This window comes from Mizuhopecten yessoensis, unplaced genomic scaffold, assembly GCF_002113885.1.
Source record: "Mizuhopecten yessoensis strain PY_sf001 unplaced genomic scaffold, ASM211388v2 scaffold8381, whole genome shotgun sequence".
NCBI lineage: Eukaryota > Metazoa > Mollusca > Bivalvia > Pectinida > Pectinidae > Mizuhopecten > Mizuhopecten yessoensis.
In genome coordinates, this window is record NW_018407519.1 from 486,647 (window position 1) to 505,183 (window position 18,537).

At 35.1% G+C, this 18,537-nt stretch overlaps 1 protein-coding gene across 1 annotated transcript; it reads left to right on the forward strand.

The window, feature by feature from the left end:
* Positions 1–427: 427 nt before the first annotated feature.
* On the forward strand, positions 428–13,584 carry LOC110455781 (collagen alpha-1(I) chain-like). Its single transcript, XM_021506139.1, has 7 exons — positions 428–618; positions 1,960–2,058; positions 3,421–4,054; positions 5,521–5,525; positions 9,846–9,914; positions 11,617–11,922; positions 13,072–13,584. The coding sequence occupies exons 1-7, from the start codon at positions 474–476 to the stop codon at positions 13,359–13,361; spliced, it is 1,548 nt and encodes a 515-aa protein (XP_021361814.1). The 5' UTR covers positions 428–473; the 3' UTR covers positions 13,362–13,584.
* The last annotated feature ends 4,953 nt before the right edge of the window (positions 13,585–18,537 follow it).

Sequence of the window (18,537 nt, forward strand, 5' to 3'; positions counted from 1 at the left end):
TAACGTTACATTGATGCGGTTCCTCAGGTCATCTACCGACAGTGTTCGGTATCAAATACACTGAAAGTAAAGGTAGTGCAAGTACTGTTAGCTTTGTTTTCTCAAATTACAATTCATGAAGTAAAAAGTTTAAAATTAATTTATGGATAACAAGCATCTTTATAAAAGAAAGTCAAAATCGAATCTGGGTAGGAGAATGTACTTTGTTGTGGCAATAAATTTAATCTGGATTGTACAGACCTAGAAAAAAAAACAGTAAAAAAATGTTATCACTAAACGGAGTTAATCAGACTTTGTAAAGTCGATTGTAGGATCGGAAACAGACCCGAAAGAATGCCACTGCAGCGTTTCTCGTAAGCATTAAGACAACCCCTAAAAGATAGGAGTAATTCCGGCCCGGTCTGTTAATTACGGTAGGTATATAAGGGATCGACTTGGTCTCAGGTCACCATATCACTAGTTTAGACCTCACCATGAACGCTTGTTTACTCCTTTTCGTTCTGGGCCTTGCTGCCACGTATGTGGCGCCGAGTGCAGCGGACTTTGCAGAATTGGAGGGCAAGATTCAGGAACTACAAACTAGGATAGAGAACCTTGTGGCCGGTATTATTCCTGGAGGTAAGTTTTAACGCTATTTTATTTCTTTTTGTTTTATTTGTAATGTGTAGAACGGCGGGTTCATTGGCGTAAGGCTCGTTGGCTATGTTTTATTCCTTCTTTTCAGTTGCAGGACTATATAACATTTCAAATTAGCAAGCAAATATGCTACCCTGAAAAGTATCAGAATAGACTTCTATGAGTATAAATGTTTTGAATTGTTTGATAAGGAATATTATGTTTCTCCATTTCATGAAAAGACTTTTTGCTGGATGGTTTGACCCTTAAAATAAAAATGTGTAATATCAAAATATTTTAAGATAAAATAAATACAATACAAGAAACAATACAAAATGAATCTTGTGCTACAATAGAATAAGTGTTATCTTTCAATCAAATGGGCACTGATTTGTTGATATACTTGTCTCCAGTGTTTTAAAGTAAAATAATATCATTTTTAAATAATTTCCTTCGTGCTGTTTTTAGAAATTGGTGGACACCATGATTTAATCAAGTAAAAGCCAAAGTCTTGCTTGTTATTATCGTATCCCTGAAAAATGCATTAAATGAGGATTGGTTTCATTACTGTGTGTGTATTCACACTACTGATACATAGGATTCAGGGAAAATAACCGATCAAGCTAGGGAAAGCAATCGAGGTGAAGCTCAACTCTTCTGGTGATAAATTTAATCAACTATGAAACATGTTTCTCACACATAAATATATATATATACTGGTTCGAGAAATATGATTTTATTTAAACTTGCTTTCTTTTTTGTGACATCAAATGAGGCATTATAGTTTGCGATTGGTCAGCTACAGCTGTAGGATTGTTTTAATATATTTTCTCACGTCTATCGTAGCTTTATTAAATTAAAGGATGTTATCATTATTAGCACAGCGCCATATTTGATTTGACTAACCGTTATGATTATATATTCTATATAACATCAACCGGGATCAACACTTGATAAAGATAAACCATTTTAGTCAGCTTACCTGACAACACCCTACGAAGGGAGTTTCCTTTTCGGTATAGATTATTTGATTAATCAAACTGGATATAATTTTAATTCTAAAAAAATATCAACCCAATTAAATAAAACAGTAGCAAGACCTACTAAAATGACGAAATTAAACCGGTTCTCTACCCAAACTTGAATAATTTTCAAACGCGTTTCTATCGGACAACTATAACGGCACAAATCCGACAAAATAAATATAGGGAGAGAACCGGCTATTGAAATATGTGTGCGATGTTTTAATTAAAAGAGCAGGTATCCAAGACAAGAGTTTTGCCTACCTGTGCGTGATTTTCGGGTGTCGCCAGTAGACCAATGCTTCACTTTTCTTTGCTGTAGACGACGATGAGATAATTGAGGCGGCACACCGTAGGAAGAGAAGTGGTAGCTACTACTACGCTGCTGCAAGAGGTCCACCAGGACCCATGGGATCCACTGGTGAGTCTTACCGTCTTTTATTATCAACTTTCTTATCGCGGCTTTCTATTTTTTATTTTCATTTTGAAAGAGTTTTTAACTTATTAATAGCAAACACTAAGAAGTAAAAAATTCTAAATGTGAAATTACGAATTAGTATTTTGCGATAGAACACGTTTTTTATTTCAATAGAGGGAAATATGAAGAAATACGTTTACCAAGAAAACTTATTAAGCATAATGAGGACACAAAAAAAATGTTATACCCTAAATTCCTTAATGGGAATAACCAACAGCATCTTCCATTGTAAAACTCTTTATTCTTTATCTCCATAAGTCTGAAAATGTTCATCGAAGAGATATATTTTTATCATAACAACTGTTTAAAAATTTGTGCAAACAGTCTAACTAGTTTGTATGTAATAAAGACTGCTTCTCCTTTATGTACCTGGGTTTTAAGTCAAACTATCCTATCGAAAAATCATTTTAACATTTATCTACGAAAATTGATAATTCTATTTTCAATTTGACTTTTGACACTCCTCCTATTTTATCATTTTCCACTAAAATAGATTTCAAAGTTTCAGATATAATTATGAATATATAAATATTTACATATAATGGTAGAACTATTAATATTCAAGTTATATATTTTAAAATGTATGTAATATATATCCATCTGCAAATTTCATCAGGTCGGTTAGATTAATATTAAAAACAATAGGTTATTATATAATTCAGCCTGTTTATCCTCTGAAAAGGATGATTGCAGTAATTGAAGTATTGCAGTGAAACAGAAGCATCAACACAATCGATTATAGAAATGCTAACATTTCTGTTAGCCAATGATGATAAACATTGCCCCTAATATATACTATTTATGTTTAATCGAGTAATAATAACCAGCCATATGTTTTAATATAAACTGAATTTATTGTTATTTTAATGGTTAAGGGATTTATCAAAACATCTTGAAAATAAATAAGATATTGGTGGGTTTTTTATCATAGAAAATCATCTTTATTTACACCATTAAACTTCTCATTCATAGGTAGACTTAGAATATAAATTGAAGAGAGTCTATCCATTTCAATAACAAAGATGGAAAACTGCATTAATTTCATATGTTTACTAAAACTGAAAAATGGACTCATTGCTTGGTAATGATACATGCAGGATATTTGCATTAAGAGGTAGGATATATTGTATGGTGTAAATAAAAGGAATTAAAACAGTTTTATAAAATGTGGTAATTGAAAACAATTTTAATCGTATTTGGGAATGTTCATAATGAAAACTATCTGGAGATTTGATATTGGTTCGTGTATCTAAAGCAGATTTGTTTGTGAGTATGTGTCTCAAGACCTTTTTCATCTCCTTGTAGGTGCTCCAGGAGCGCCAGGTTCCACCGGCGCTGCTGGTCCACAGGGAGCCACCGGCGCCCAGGGAGAAAAGGGAAGTCAAGGAGAGCACGGAGCCCCTGGAGTTCCCGGGTCCGATGGACCTCACGGACCACAGGGATACAGTGGTGATGTCGGGGCCCCAGGACCCGCTGGCCCACCTGGCCCACAGGGAGATCAGGGATATACTGGTTCCACTGGTGAAAGGGGATTCCCTGGAATGCCTGGAGAGGAAGGGCCCTCCGGACCTCAAGGACAGACGGGACAGGATGGTCCAGCCGGTCCCCCGGGAGCGCCAGGAATGGATGGAGAGAAGGGTGATCAGGGAGCAGAGGGAGCTCCTGGTGAAACTGGTTCAACTGGACCTATGGGACCAAACGGACCAACCGGGCCACAAGGTCCACAGGGACCAAATGGCTCACCAGGACCACAGGGAAGACAAGGATATCCAGGACCACGAGGGCCTGCAGGATCACAGGGCGTAGCAGGACCACGTGGATACACGGGCGCCGCAGCTGCACCGGTATACGCATATAGGGCGCAGGCCCCTAAATATTACGCTGCACCAGCAGCGACTTACAAACAAGCTCCAGCTCAAGCCACTAATAAGGGATATTAGTTTATTGACAATGATTTTTTTTTCTATTCCAAAATCATCGTTTCATTCATAGGTTCTATTCCATCGCTAAAAGATTCGTAGCACAGTCAACATGATATTTTCTTTAATTTTCAATAAATCCCTATCAGAAGAATAAAATGTGTCAAAACTTACATGTGATTGTGAATGACAAAAATAAATTAAACAAAAAATGATATTGTGTCTTTTGTTTTTACGGTTGTCATCAAGAAATGTAATAATGGGTGTTACAGAACACAACAGGAGAGCAGTGTCAAGAAAACCATAACTCCGTCTCCTCGTGAGTTTGTTTTAAATGATATTTTCCTCTTCTTGAAATAAGAAAAAAGACAAAATGGGTTTCAGGTTATGATAATCTCTGTCGATAAAGTGAAAACAAACCCTTCAATGTGTATAAATAGCGTACACTGTTATATATGATATATACATATAGTATATGTATTACTAGTACACTGTTATGTATGATATATGCATATAGTATATGTATTACTAGTACACTGTTATATATGATATATACATATATTATATGTATTACTAGCACATTGTTATATATGATATATACATATATGTATTACTAGTACATTGTTATATATGCTATATACATATATTATATGTATTACTAGTACATTGTTATATATGAAATATACATATATTATATGTATTACTAGTACATTGTTATATATGCTATATACATATATTATATGTATTACTAGTACATTGTCATATATGATATATACATATATGTATTACTAGTACATTGTTATATATGAGATATACATATATTATATGTATTACTAGTACATTGTTATGCATGATATATACATATATTATATGTATTACTAGTACATTGTTATGCATGATATATACATATATTATATGTATTACTAGCACATTGTTATATATGATATATACATATATGTATTACTAGTACATTGTTATATATGCTATATACATATATTATATGTATTACTAGTACATTGTCATATATGATATATACATATATGTATTACTAGTACATTGTTATATATGCTATATACATATATTATATGTATTACTAGTACATTGTTATATATGAAATATACATATATTATATGTATTACTAGTACATTGTTATATATGATATATACATATATTATATGTAGTACTAGTACATTGTTATGTATGATACATACATATAATATATGTATTACTAGTACATTGTTATGTATGATATATACATATATTATATGTAGTACTAGTACATTGTTATATATGATATATACATATATGTATTACTAGTACATTGTTATATATGATATATACATATACTATATGTAGTACTAGTACATTGTTATTTATGATATATACATATATGTAGTACTAGTACACTGTTATGTATGATATATACATATAATATATGTATTACTAGTACATTGTTATGTATGATATATACATATATTATATGTAGTACTAGTACATTGTTATGTATGATATATACATATATAATATGTATTACTAGTACACTGTGATATATAATATATACATATATTACATGTATAACTAGTACATTGTTGGAAAGTCAGATATTTACGTCCATCAAACAGTAAAAAAAAAAAAAAAATCAGTAAATAAATTATATCAATTTCTACTGTTTAATAAGTACGGTATTTGCTATTTTCTATTCACTGATTTCCAAGCGGCTGATTTTCTATAAACATATGTAGATGAATATATCAGAGTTCTTCACCGGTCATGAAATATGAACGATATTTAACGGGAAAACGTTTAACGCCCTCTATATGCTAATATCATTGAATTTTTCGTGAACGCTTGAACTTCTTCACTTGAAACATACTCGAAAAATATGAGGTTATCCCTTAATACTCGACTCTTACTTTCAGAGGGGGTTATCGACATAGTAGGCATTTTGGCATCTGTATAACAGACAATTATTTTGAATTATAGATATGATGTATTATATAAGAACCGTTCACCACGTGTATGGCTCCGAAATTGTGCTACATAAGTAAACTAATCTTTGCTCCACAACAAAAGTCGATTTAAATAATACATAACCTAAAACTAGATAATTGGCCGCTGCCTATTTTCATTTTCGGTATGGAACCTTAGGCGGTGCTTTGACCCCGTCATTTAGACAGCCACTTATGGCTATTTTCATGTCTTTATATTTCGCGTAGAAAAATATAATGTGTTACAGGTTTTTTAATGAACTATATTTTTCATTTATGAAATAATTTGCAACAATAAATCATTGTATATGGTGTTACCTGTAAAGCATGTTTTGGCCAACAGGAAAAGGTGCTTCCTAACTTGTGTACCAAGGCATGTTTTCAGGGTCGGTCTAAATTCATATATACTTATATTATATGTTTGGTACAATGTAAATACAAAACAGTGACGAAAACAATATTTTAAACCTTTAACATATACAGCACGTCAACAAAATCTGTATCTTACAACGTTTAAACACCACAGAGAAAGAAACAATAAAATTAATGTGTATACACTTTTTTACAGCATATCATTATGGTGAAAGAGTAACTGAAAATAAATCCGTGCTTGATGTCTCCTGTAAGACAAGGAGACATTATCGTATAATTTGTAAAATGGCTGTCTACATGACATCCTCAGACACTTCAATTATCGAGTTGTTGACTCATGATATCATAACGCAAACATATGTTGGATGTTTTTATATTTAACAGTTTTGAAACAATTTAAGATTAACATTGGAAAGTCTGAAACAATTTTTAAACTTTTAGATAACCCGTTACTTGAATAATTTACCAGAATTTTGAAAACTGACAAATAAAAGAGCTTTATCTTATATCTATGTTAATTAAAGATTTTTTTCTGATTTTTTTCCTTAATAAGTTAATTGGGAAACGATTTGAAACAAGTATTCGAATATTACATTAGAAATGAGTTATGTTACTTTAGATTAAACAATAACACAATCTAATATCACTTACTTTATAAATATATAAATATCCATTGTAAGAATACAAAACTAATTGTGCTTTCCGGTGTGCTTATTTTGATAATATTCCTACCGTTTGTCCAAAACAGTGTTATCTTCAAAAGTCGACCAAACTTCTAATTTTAACAGTTCTTCCATTCCGAAATTTGTATTTGAGTTAACGATTTGCACAGATGATACCCCGACGCTGTTCAGGAGATATAAAGCTAGGATTGTAGATATATTGTAAGAGGATACTTGAATCCTTGTAATCTATTTCGCTAAGCTAACCAGTCTTAGAACCACCATAGTCCATCTGACTTCAATAAGTGTCTCAATATCTGAGTTTTTGAACATTATATCAAATATTTTAACAAGTCTTCCATACTTTTATTATTCTCGACATATTGTACAAGATAATATAAATGCATCTAATAAGAATCACATTTATGAGGATATTTCCACTAGTTTTGTCGACAGGAAACGTTGTAACCATAGAAAGAAACAGAATACCGAAGGGTAAACAAAACTGGACTTGGAACTCAATATCGATAAAACTCGCAAAATAAATGTACACATAGACCATAGAAAAAGAAATATATATATATATAGAAAGAATTACCAGGTGGAGCGGAGACACATTTGAAATAAAGTTCAAGTCCGAGGAATGGTACGTTCTTGTTGGGTTCAAACATTTATCTTTACACTTTATGCTTGAACACAAATAAAAGTCGATTAAGATTTATAAACAGTAACCGATTTATCTGTTTGTTTAGTAAATTTATATTTTATATGTATACATTATCGGGTATTTCATAATTGTTTCGTTGGTACCCCAGTTTACGCTTTGAGCAGCTGTTATTACTTGCATTTTGAGCTAGATATACATAGCGGGTGCTACCGATAAAAAAATATGTTTACCCTTCCGGAACGCCTGGGCCCGTATTCATTAAACCGTCCTCGTGCTCAAGCATGCATTCTGTGCTCATACCAACTTGCGTGTAACTCGCTAAAATCATGTCAAAAGATAAAAAAAACAAAAACAAAAACAAAAAAAAACAAAAAAAACCTGAGAATGGTTTCATGAATAAGGGCTCTGGTCTTATTCTCCTTGTTCTTTTAGTTAGAATAATGGTTTCGTTGATATTAAGGTAATTTCTTATTGAACTTTTAGAAAGTATCATTACAAAGAATCATTTCATTCTCCCGGAACTTGGTTTGATGTTTATTTCACACTTTTGCAACTTCAGCATGACAACTCCCAGCGTCATCCTCGATATCCAGGGGTTACGCTCACTTTCGCTCTCTACACTCCTGGAATATGTCAAAGCAAAATTGAAGGCACGAAGATTGCTGTTTGATTGGTCTCGGGTAAAAAACTGACCAATTGCTAGGCTGATACCTGTCCTTTGAAGATTACAAAGGAGAGACGCCCGACTTCAAAGCCTGTCAAATTTTGCCGTTACGTGACCGCGAGATTCTTTTCAAAGGATCGGACTATAGTCTTCTTGTCTCATCAACAAGGTGGCGCACACCGAGCCTTCAATTTTGCTATGACATATTCCAGGGGTGCATAGAGAGAAAATGAGCGTAGACCCTGGATATCGAGGATGTCCCAGCGTCGGTGATGATATTTCATCGATAGAAACAAACCTTTCTAAAGGCGAACATTTGTAAATATTATGTTCTTATCTTAATATATTAGTTTATATTCCGTCTTTGCGTATTGCAGAGTTATCTTCTCTTGTGAGCGGGTATTGATTGTTACGTCATTGGTTTGTGAGAGTAACGTCATCAATTTTTGAGAAAACAACGTATTTTTCTCACACAAACCAATGACGTCACAATCAATACCTGCTCACAAGAGAAGATAACTCAATACGCAAAGACGGAATAAGTCACACGAAACTATCATAAAATTCAAACTAATAACAAATACTTTGCCATGTTTTCAACTAAATTCAACAGGCAATGATTGGAGACTTCTACTCTCACATGACAAAATGTATTCATTCAAATATTAAATCACTTCCTTGATATTTTCACGCTAATTTACTCCAAAAAAACAACAACCGCAAACAGTCTATACGATGTCACAGAAACTGAAACACATTACTGTAACAGCGTATCGCGATCGTGTGACAAGGGCTTGGCACAGATTCCGAACCCCACGGTTGAGAATAAGACAAATATTGATGTTGTTTAAATGAACATTCTATCATGATGTCTACTGACTTCTGCATCACAATAACAGAAAAAAGAAACAAAAATGAAAACTGTCGACATTGTATCGTAGTGTATCCTAGTTCACTTTGTGACTAATCTCACCCTGAGTGATGGTATTCTTGTGTGGTACCCGAGGCTTGCGTTGAGACAATGATTAGACATTTAAGAATTTCACCCCAGGGGTTTCGATTTCTCTAGCGTACATTCAACCGTAAGGAAAGCATTTTCTTCTATCCTATCAATAATGTTGTTATCCTGATCTGTACAGTACTTCTCTAGTGCAAAACTGATTTTGACGTCATAAATATATTGTTCCTGCGACATCATCGTAATGTATCTTCCCACTTAATGTCTGCAATACCCTAAGGGTTACAGAGAAACTACCTTAGTTGTGAGTGAAATCTTGATCAGATAGCGATAATGGTGTGACATATTATCCAACAGATCCTTGCTATTTTAGATATTTCAATTATTTCTCAATCCGAGAATCATAATATATATACGTGTATGTATATTGACAACAATTATTATATCAGAAATACTTGTTTTAAAATGTAACTATTGTAATATATTGTTTTCGTTTTAAGAGGATGGTAAATTGAGGAAGAAGAGACACATTTACATGGCTGGACCCGCAGGTCCACCCGGAAGTGTAGGTAAGTACACACATATACTCACATACATAATTACAAAGCTGGACTCCTAGGTCCTCCCGGAAGTGTAGGTAAGAACACACATATACTTCCATACATCATTACAAAGCTGGACTCCTAGGTCCTCCCGGAAGTGTACGTAAGTACACACATATACTTCCATACATCATTACAAAGCTGGACCCATAGGTCCTCCCGGAGGTGTAGGTAAGTACACACATATACTTCCATACATCTTTACAAAGCTGGACTCCTAGGTCCTCCCGGAGGTGTAGGTAAGTAAACACATATACTTCCATACATCATTACAAAGCTGGACCCCTAGATCCTCCCGGAGGTGTAGGTAAGTACACACATATACTACCATACATCATTACAAAGCTGGACTCCTAGGTCCTCCCGGAAGTGTAGGTAAGTACAAACATACACTCACATACATCATTACAAAGCTGGACCCCTAGGTCCTCCCGGAAGTGTAGGTAAGTACACCTACACTCACATACGTCCCCACATAGCTGGACCTCGGGGTCCACCCGGAAGTGTAGGTAAGTACACCTACACTCACATACGTCTCCACATAGCTGGACCTCCATGTCCACCCGGAAGTGTAGGTAAGTACACCTACACTCACATACGTTCCCACATAGCTGGACCTCCATGTCCACCCGGAAGTGTAGGTAAGTACACCTATACACACATACATCTTTACAAAGCTGGACCTCCATGTCCACCCGGAAGTGTAGGTAAGTACACATATACACTCACATACATCCTCGCATATATGTAGCTGGAACACAGCTCCACCCGGACGAGTAGGTAAGTACAAACATACACTCACATGCATCCTCGCATACATGTAGCTGGAACACAGGTCCACCCGGACGAGTAGGTAAGTACAAACATACACTCACATGCATTTTTACACCAAACCACAGGGACTTGCCACGTTCCTATGACCCAGAATGAAAACAATACCTCATGGTCCGACCCCCAGCTCACTTACTATTGACAATAATAAGTTATCTGGGGGTCCGAACATCAAGCCAAGCCAAAGTTTCACGAACATTCCGTTACTTAAGGAAATTCCTTATTTCTACATAATTTATAGAAAAAACAGTTACTGAGATAAATTTAATTTAAGTTGCCTTAAATCTAGAAATGCTTTCCTCTGAGAGTAAAAAAAAACAAACACAAAAACAAAAACAAAAACTGAAATTGGGAACCCTTATTATTCTTTATCTTTAATTCTATATTTCATTGCTAGAAATTCATTTATTTTTTTTATTATTATCAGCCATGAAATAGTTATTCAGACGTAAAAGGATGTTTTTCTAACTCGTATATGATCGAGAGGGATACTATTCATAAATATAATAATATCAGAAAAATAGAATGTTTAGCTCAATAATTACGGTACATGTAATAGGGATATGTTCACATCCGAACAACTTCCGCTGTTTATTTATGTTTAAGATATCCCAAATCCGAAAACTTATCTTTATTATTTCTTGAGTGATTTCTGTTGTCTAGTGTTATTCAACATTTTAATATTTGACAAAAGTTCCTATCATATTTATTTATTTTTTTACATTCTTTATCTGTATGAATTGTTCAAGTTGTTAAAACGAGTGTTTCTTAAATTACAATTACATTGTATTATTTAACTTGTTTGCATTGAATAATAAAAACTGTATTTGATCTGCAGGAGCACCCGGACACCCAGGACATCCAGGGACCGCTGGTCCAGCGGGGCCTACCGGCTACCCAGGTTATACTGGAGAAAAGGGAGATCAGGGCGCTGTAGGAGCTCCTGGACCGGTCGGCGAGCATGGCCCTCAGGGACCCAAGGGGGATACAGGTTCAGTAGGCGAGGTCGGGGCCGTCGGACCCCAGGGATCCAAAGGACTGGTAGGAGGGCAGGGAGAGCAGGGAGATGCTGGTGAACAGGGAATGCCGGGACCACACGGACCCCAGGGAGAAGAGGGAGCTACAGGAAACATGGGATCACAAGGTCAGTGAATAAGTGGTAAATCTCATGTCACCGTTAGGGGCAAGCCGGCGCTTCAGTTGCGACCAGACGGCCATTGAAGTCGGACATTGTGAAAAGTGTCCAAGATTACCCGGATGTTCCCTATATGACGGTATATTTATATATCTATATTTATTCAAAGGGGGGATACTCAACCTAGGTACAAATTACCAGCATTGCTTTGAGTCGAGTACTAAAACTAAGGTATAATTAGCCACGTAAAACTAATTTGATTGGGTGGCGCAGTGGATAGCGCATTCGCCTTTCATAAAGACGATCCGGAGGCATTGGGTCACCTGCCCGTCTACGTGAGTTTTCACCGAGTGCTCTGGTTTCCTCCCCTATTAGGACCCTCTGTGCGCTCCCATCCTGGCTAACAAGAGTGATTTATATCAGTTGCGATAACTTGTTTTGTAATTGTTGTAAATTATAAAATTTACCTATTTATATATAAACACATTTAAATGAAGGTTATTTCTCTGGTTTATTTAGAGAACTACAATTCTCGCAATTATTTCGTTTGAACAAAGGGCTCTCCTCAGCAAATAGTGAATTAACAGCAGTGCAACAGATTTCCAGGTGATATATCTTTAGATTATTGTCATAATGCAAATGGGGATTTTTTATACAAGAGGTGAAAAATAGTATTTGTAATTTTTGATTCTCAGATACATCAAGAATACCAGTAGCTTTTATTGGTATAATGTCTATACTTGTTGTTATACTCCAAAACATTCAAACATCTTAAAATCATACTTTTACTGTTTTCTAGTAAATAAACGGCATAACTCACAAAAAAGTTGTCCTGAACACGTTATATATAATTTGATCAGACATTTATCACAAAATTTACAGTCGACTACAGCTATATAATTTGATTAGACATTTATCACAACATTGCCAGTCGACTACAGCTATATGATTTGATTAGACATCTATCACAACATTGCCAGTCGACTACAGCTATAATTTGATAAGACATCTATCACAACATTGCCAGTCTACTACAGCTATATAATATGATTAGACATTTATCACAGCATTGACAGTCGACTACAGCTATATAATTTGATTAGACATTTATCACAACATTGACAGTCGACTACAGCTATATAATGTTTAAATTGTCAGGTTACCCCGGAATCCAGGGAGATAAGGGCCTCATGGGGTATACAGGGTACCCAGGAATGGCTGGTGAGCCTGGATCAATGGGACCCCCAGGAGCAGTAGGTGAGCCAGGGCCAATGGGAAACAGGGGCCCACATGGACCTCAGGGATCCATGGGTGAACCGGGTAAACCTGGACGACAAGGACCCCAAGGTACACCGGGAAAGCGTGGATACGCTGGAGCACCAGGGCCAGCATACGCCGTTCAGTATAGGAGCGCACAAGCTCCCCGGCCTGCCCCATACAAAGGATAATTAATTAAAAATATCTAAATTAATGTGATCGATATTCCACTGTTTGTGTTAAAGAAAACAAGTTCCATATTCCATCAAATTAGTTCTGTAAAATTTTGTTTTGTATGTTTGAATTCTTTCCATCAGCGTCATCCACTATAAATCATGTTCGAAATGGAATAATGTGAAGTATTTAAATCGAGAAAACAAGTACTTGTGATGTGAATAAATAAAGTGGGTTTCTTGATAAATTGTTGGTCATGTTTTTCTTTTCATCGTATTACGACATTATAATAGTGGCAATTACATTTACATGGTTTTATTTCGGTAGAACCGTTTGATCGAAATGAAACAAGCTGGGTAACTCCCCTTTGTTGTTTGACTCGCTAGGTGGCGCCCACCAGTAGAGATGTCTTGATAAAAAACATAAAGTTGAGGTAAAAAGCGAAGCAGTTTTGACTTTAAAGCGATTTCTGGCCTTTTTAATTGTTAAATTCGTAATCTGCGCTAAAGGAAGTTCGCATATATGATATTTCAAATTCATTCGACAACTGGTATAGCAGAAATAGCGTAACAAAGAGAGTTATAAAGCCGCACTTTTCACAATAAAGTGAGTGAATATCTACTTTGTGTGCTATTTATGTTGAAAATTGACCATTTTGAAGCAAACATCATGTAACAAAATACTATTTTATTTTTGAAGGCCTCCGCATTCACCAACCAAACAAATATTAGGTATGCTTAAACATTGTCATATACCAGTGGTCATTCTGAGAAAGGATTTTTTGGTTGTCACATGTGGGGACTTTCATCTATCCAAAAAACATTATATGTTGGTTATTTCTGCATAACAACGCAATTGTATTGCTATGGTGGACCATCTACGCATGCGCAATGAAAAAATCTGCACCCTAAAAGATAGCCCTTATTAACAAATATGATGTTTGTAAAAGAATAGTTAATAAATTGATATTAAACTTTTCCTTTGTATGAAGCCGATAATGACCCATAACGCCCCAAGTCTTTTAGTGCCTGACGTTACATCTCAAAATGTCACCGGGCGACTCGCCTAGTATGTTTACTACTCTCTTTATACATGGAAATATCAGATGTCATGATATCTAATGCCTCCCGTCTCTTATACAGATTACATGATCTCTAGGTGATGCTATTATGTTATACACACATTTGCTTTGTGAGTTATCTCCCGTTGACTAATCGATATGGTTTTCACTAAGTAAAATGTTAAACATATGCGGTTTGTTTTGGTGCAGTTTTAAATACAACCTTTGGTACACATTCATCTAATCATATGATTGAAGCAATGCCATGGATACCTTTTAGGTTTATAAATACTGCCGTTTATCCCGCCGGGGTTTGATCTGTAAACATTTTGTCCACTTCCGGTGCTTCCCCGTGCGTGGAAGCCTCCTGGGAAAATTAAGGCGGCATACCGTATTCAAAAACATGATAGCAAACCCTACGGTGTCTTTACTTATTACAGTTTACTTGTGAAATATCATACATTCTCCATTTGATAAAAACATATCATAATGCAGTGAAGATATACGAAATATTGTATCTTCACATGTGAAGACGTCACTCATAGTATTGTCCAATCTGAACGGGACATTCTATTCTCTGCGTAGATTTTCAGTTTCAAGTTGAGATGAAGTGACGGCAGAGTAAGTGGTTGTGTGTTACACCTATGCAGCATACAGAATTGTTTTTACATAACTGCACTATAAATATCTCTTTTACTTATCTAACACTTTTCTAGAAATTCGATGTAGGAAGCATTTATTTAGTTTAGTTTAGTTTAGTATCGTTTAACGTCCTATAAACAGCTATGCTCATTTAAGGACGGCCTCCCCTGTGTGCAAGATGCATGCGTGTGTAATTTGGGAGGCTGCAATATGTTCGTGTTTGTCTCCTTGTGGTAGGGCGGAACTGATGCCGACTTTATAGTGCTACCTCACTGAAACATACTGCCGAAGACACCCAGCAGGACACCACACCCGGTCACATTATACTGACAACGGGCGAACCAGTCGTCCCACTCCTAAATTGCTGAGCGTTAAGCAGGAGTAATAACTACTATTTTTACAGACTCTGGTATTTCTCAGCCAGGGGACAGAACCCAAAGCCCGCCTCACAGGGGCGAACGCTCAACTATAGGCCAAAAGTGAGGCATCGTCAAAGAAGACATCATGAAGGAGACAGTTGTTTAGAGAGAAGAGAAAAGACAAAATCCCGAATTTAGTCGCCTCTTACGAACATGCAATGGGCGCAGCAGGTACAATTCGCACGCCCTACCTGCAGGGACAGCTTCAAATTTTTTTAATCGTAAATCTATGTTGAAAGCCAAACTTACCGCACCAGAACGACAATTTCGTCCATTCAGGACCTCATCAGTGGCAGGAAATGTAAAGGGGAATAATATACATGGGTGTTGGAATCCCAAATAGAAATGTAGCAAAATAGAGACGGGTCCTATAAAAACCATTTCTTACGGCATAAATTGGAAGGAAACTCTTTTTTTATAACAGTCAATACAAAGTGCAATAGTTTAATTGATGTTTAATGTATAAAACATCACAATGCAACAAATCAATAAATATATAGGTATATCGATGTTGCAAAATAAACCTATCTAACTTTATTTAATACGATTACAAGAGTTAGAGCTGAAATTCAACAGAAATATTATGAATTTCATTGGTTGCTGTTGTAGTAGACACCATTAAAATTAGCGTCCCAACTATTTCGTCGGAGGGAGTTACTCCCCTTGCACTACTATTACCGTAACTACACATAGTATTCAATCAAATTTCCTGAAATGAAAACTAAAGTGAAGGATAAAATGGTCATCATTAAATTATTTTTCCTTGAAAAGAAACTTTTATTCAAACCTTCCTGAGAAATCATCTCTATTAAGAGGTCACCTGTATTCAAAGCAACCATTAATTTACAATCCTTGTTGCTGTCACTTTTCATGAGAACTTTAACTTGTAATGAATAGACAACTTACAATGAGAGACTTCTTTAGGGAGCTCCTGAATGCGTTCGTCAATACAGGTTTGCTTATATAAAACTCAGCGACTCACGAAACAACATCAACAATGAATGACCATACCTTCATTTCCTGAAGACGACCTGAGCTCTATTTTCTAATGTTGCACAAACTGTTGCCTCCGCTTCCTGGCGCACTTTGAAAAGGAGCACACCATCTTTGGTCAGTACTGTGATATGGAACTACACAAATTTCATTACAGTTAACAGTTAAAGCTATTGTCTTTCGGTGCTGGAGAGGACGATGTCTTTGGGCGTCAACACTGTATCATATAGTAAAAGTATAAACTCCCGCCTAAGGAAATAGTCGGGTTGTTACTATTTTAACTGATTGCGGTGTGGAAGCTTCCCCGTTGACAATGGTTCTAAAATATATGTATTATATTATATATCTTTAACATCCATATGTTCACGTTTGGAGATTTCTCTCAACGGGTGATAAAACGTAAGCATTCCTCTACCGCGTATTTTTTCTATTTTTACAGTAAGACTTGCAAAAAGTATTCAATCTGAGTACCCCTGCGCCACTGTCAGAAAGATTTAACAATGCAGTTGAAACTTCTTTTCCGTTATGAACGTAGCTTTTGATAAAAATAAGCATCTGAATTAGTGTGAGTATTAAGAGTTCTTTGTTTTTTAATAAAAAATAAAAACGAATATTTCCAATTGATGAAATGATGTTTGACTTGAAAATTTAGAAATATAAAGCAATCGACAGACAGCTTTTCTGCTTCAAGGAGAAAATATTATAATTATTAAATGATTAGATGAGAAAAATCGATAATTTTTATCTCTTAAATTCTAAAAGATTTCAGGAGCTAATATAAAGTGCATGTGTAAAGAACACTAGATAATGCGGACTTCCATCATCTATAAAAAATCAATTATAACTGTATAAACAACTGAACTCAAATTAAACACCAAAATGCACTAACAGGATCCGATGAGACACCAACATGAAAAGGAAAAATACGATTTACCTGTATAAACATGAGGACGAGACAGGTGTACTGGTGTGCGTTTCTTAATCTAAGTTGGAATCCTCGAATCTTTTATCCTGAATTACACCAGAATGTAGGAATACAATGTACAGAACGTGTCCCTGTCAAAGAGGATCAATTCAGCGGCATAGGTCAGCTTTACTTCACACATGACTGTAGTACCTTTATGGTGCATTTATTCTGTCATGATAAGAACATATCAGATTTTCAGTTGTTGGGGGGGGGGGGGGGGGGGGGGGGGGCCTACCATCACCGATGAAGGACGAAACAGCTGTATGATTGTACAGTGTACATTTGATATTTATTTTTGGCATACTGTCCTCATTTGTGTATGTTGCGTTCATCATTTCAGCGTCATAAATAGCTTCATATATTATTTACCTAACGATATAAATGGCTTCATACATTATATACCTAACGATACAAATAGCTTCATACATTATATACCTAACGATATAAATGGCTTCATACATTATATAACTAACGATATAAATAGCTTCATACATTATTTACCTAACGATATAAATAGCTTCATACATTATTTACCTAACGATATAAATAGCTTCATACATTATATACCTAACGATATAAATAGCTTCATACATTATATACCTAACGATATAAATAGCTTCATACATTATATACCTAACGATATGAATAGCTTCATACATTATATACCTAACGATATAAATAGCTTCATACATTATATACCTAACGATATAAATAGCTTCATACATTATTTACCTAACGATATAAATAGCTTCATACATTATATACCTAACGATATAAATAGCTTCATACATTATATACCTAACGATATAAATAGCTTCATACATTATTTACCTAACGATATAAATAGCTTCATACATTATATACCTAACGATATAAATAGCTTCATACATTATTTACCTAACGATATAAATAGCTTCATACATTATATACCTAACGATATAAATAGCTTCATACATTATTTACCTAACGATATAAATAGCTTCATACATTATATACCTAACGATATAAATAGCTTCATACATTATTTACCTAACGATATAAATAGCTTCATACATTATATACCTAACGATATAAATAGCTTCATACATTATTTACCTAACGATATAAATAGC

What these genes read in the sequence shown, in the direction of transcription:
- LOC110455781 (XM_021506139.1), top strand. Translation starts at nt 474, where the DNA reads ATGAACGCTTGTTTACTCCTTTTCGTTCTGGGCCTTGCTGCCACGTAT. An exon ending in GGCCGGTATTATTCCTGGAG is followed by an intron (nt 619 to 1,959) that starts GTAAGTTTTAAC and finishes TCTTTGCTGTAG; the next exon opens with ACGACGATGAGATAATTGAG. An exon ending in AGGAAACATGGGATCACAAG is followed by an intron (nt 11,923 to 13,071) that starts GTCAGTGAATAA and finishes TTAAATTGTCAG; the next exon opens with GTTACCCCGGAATCCAGGGA.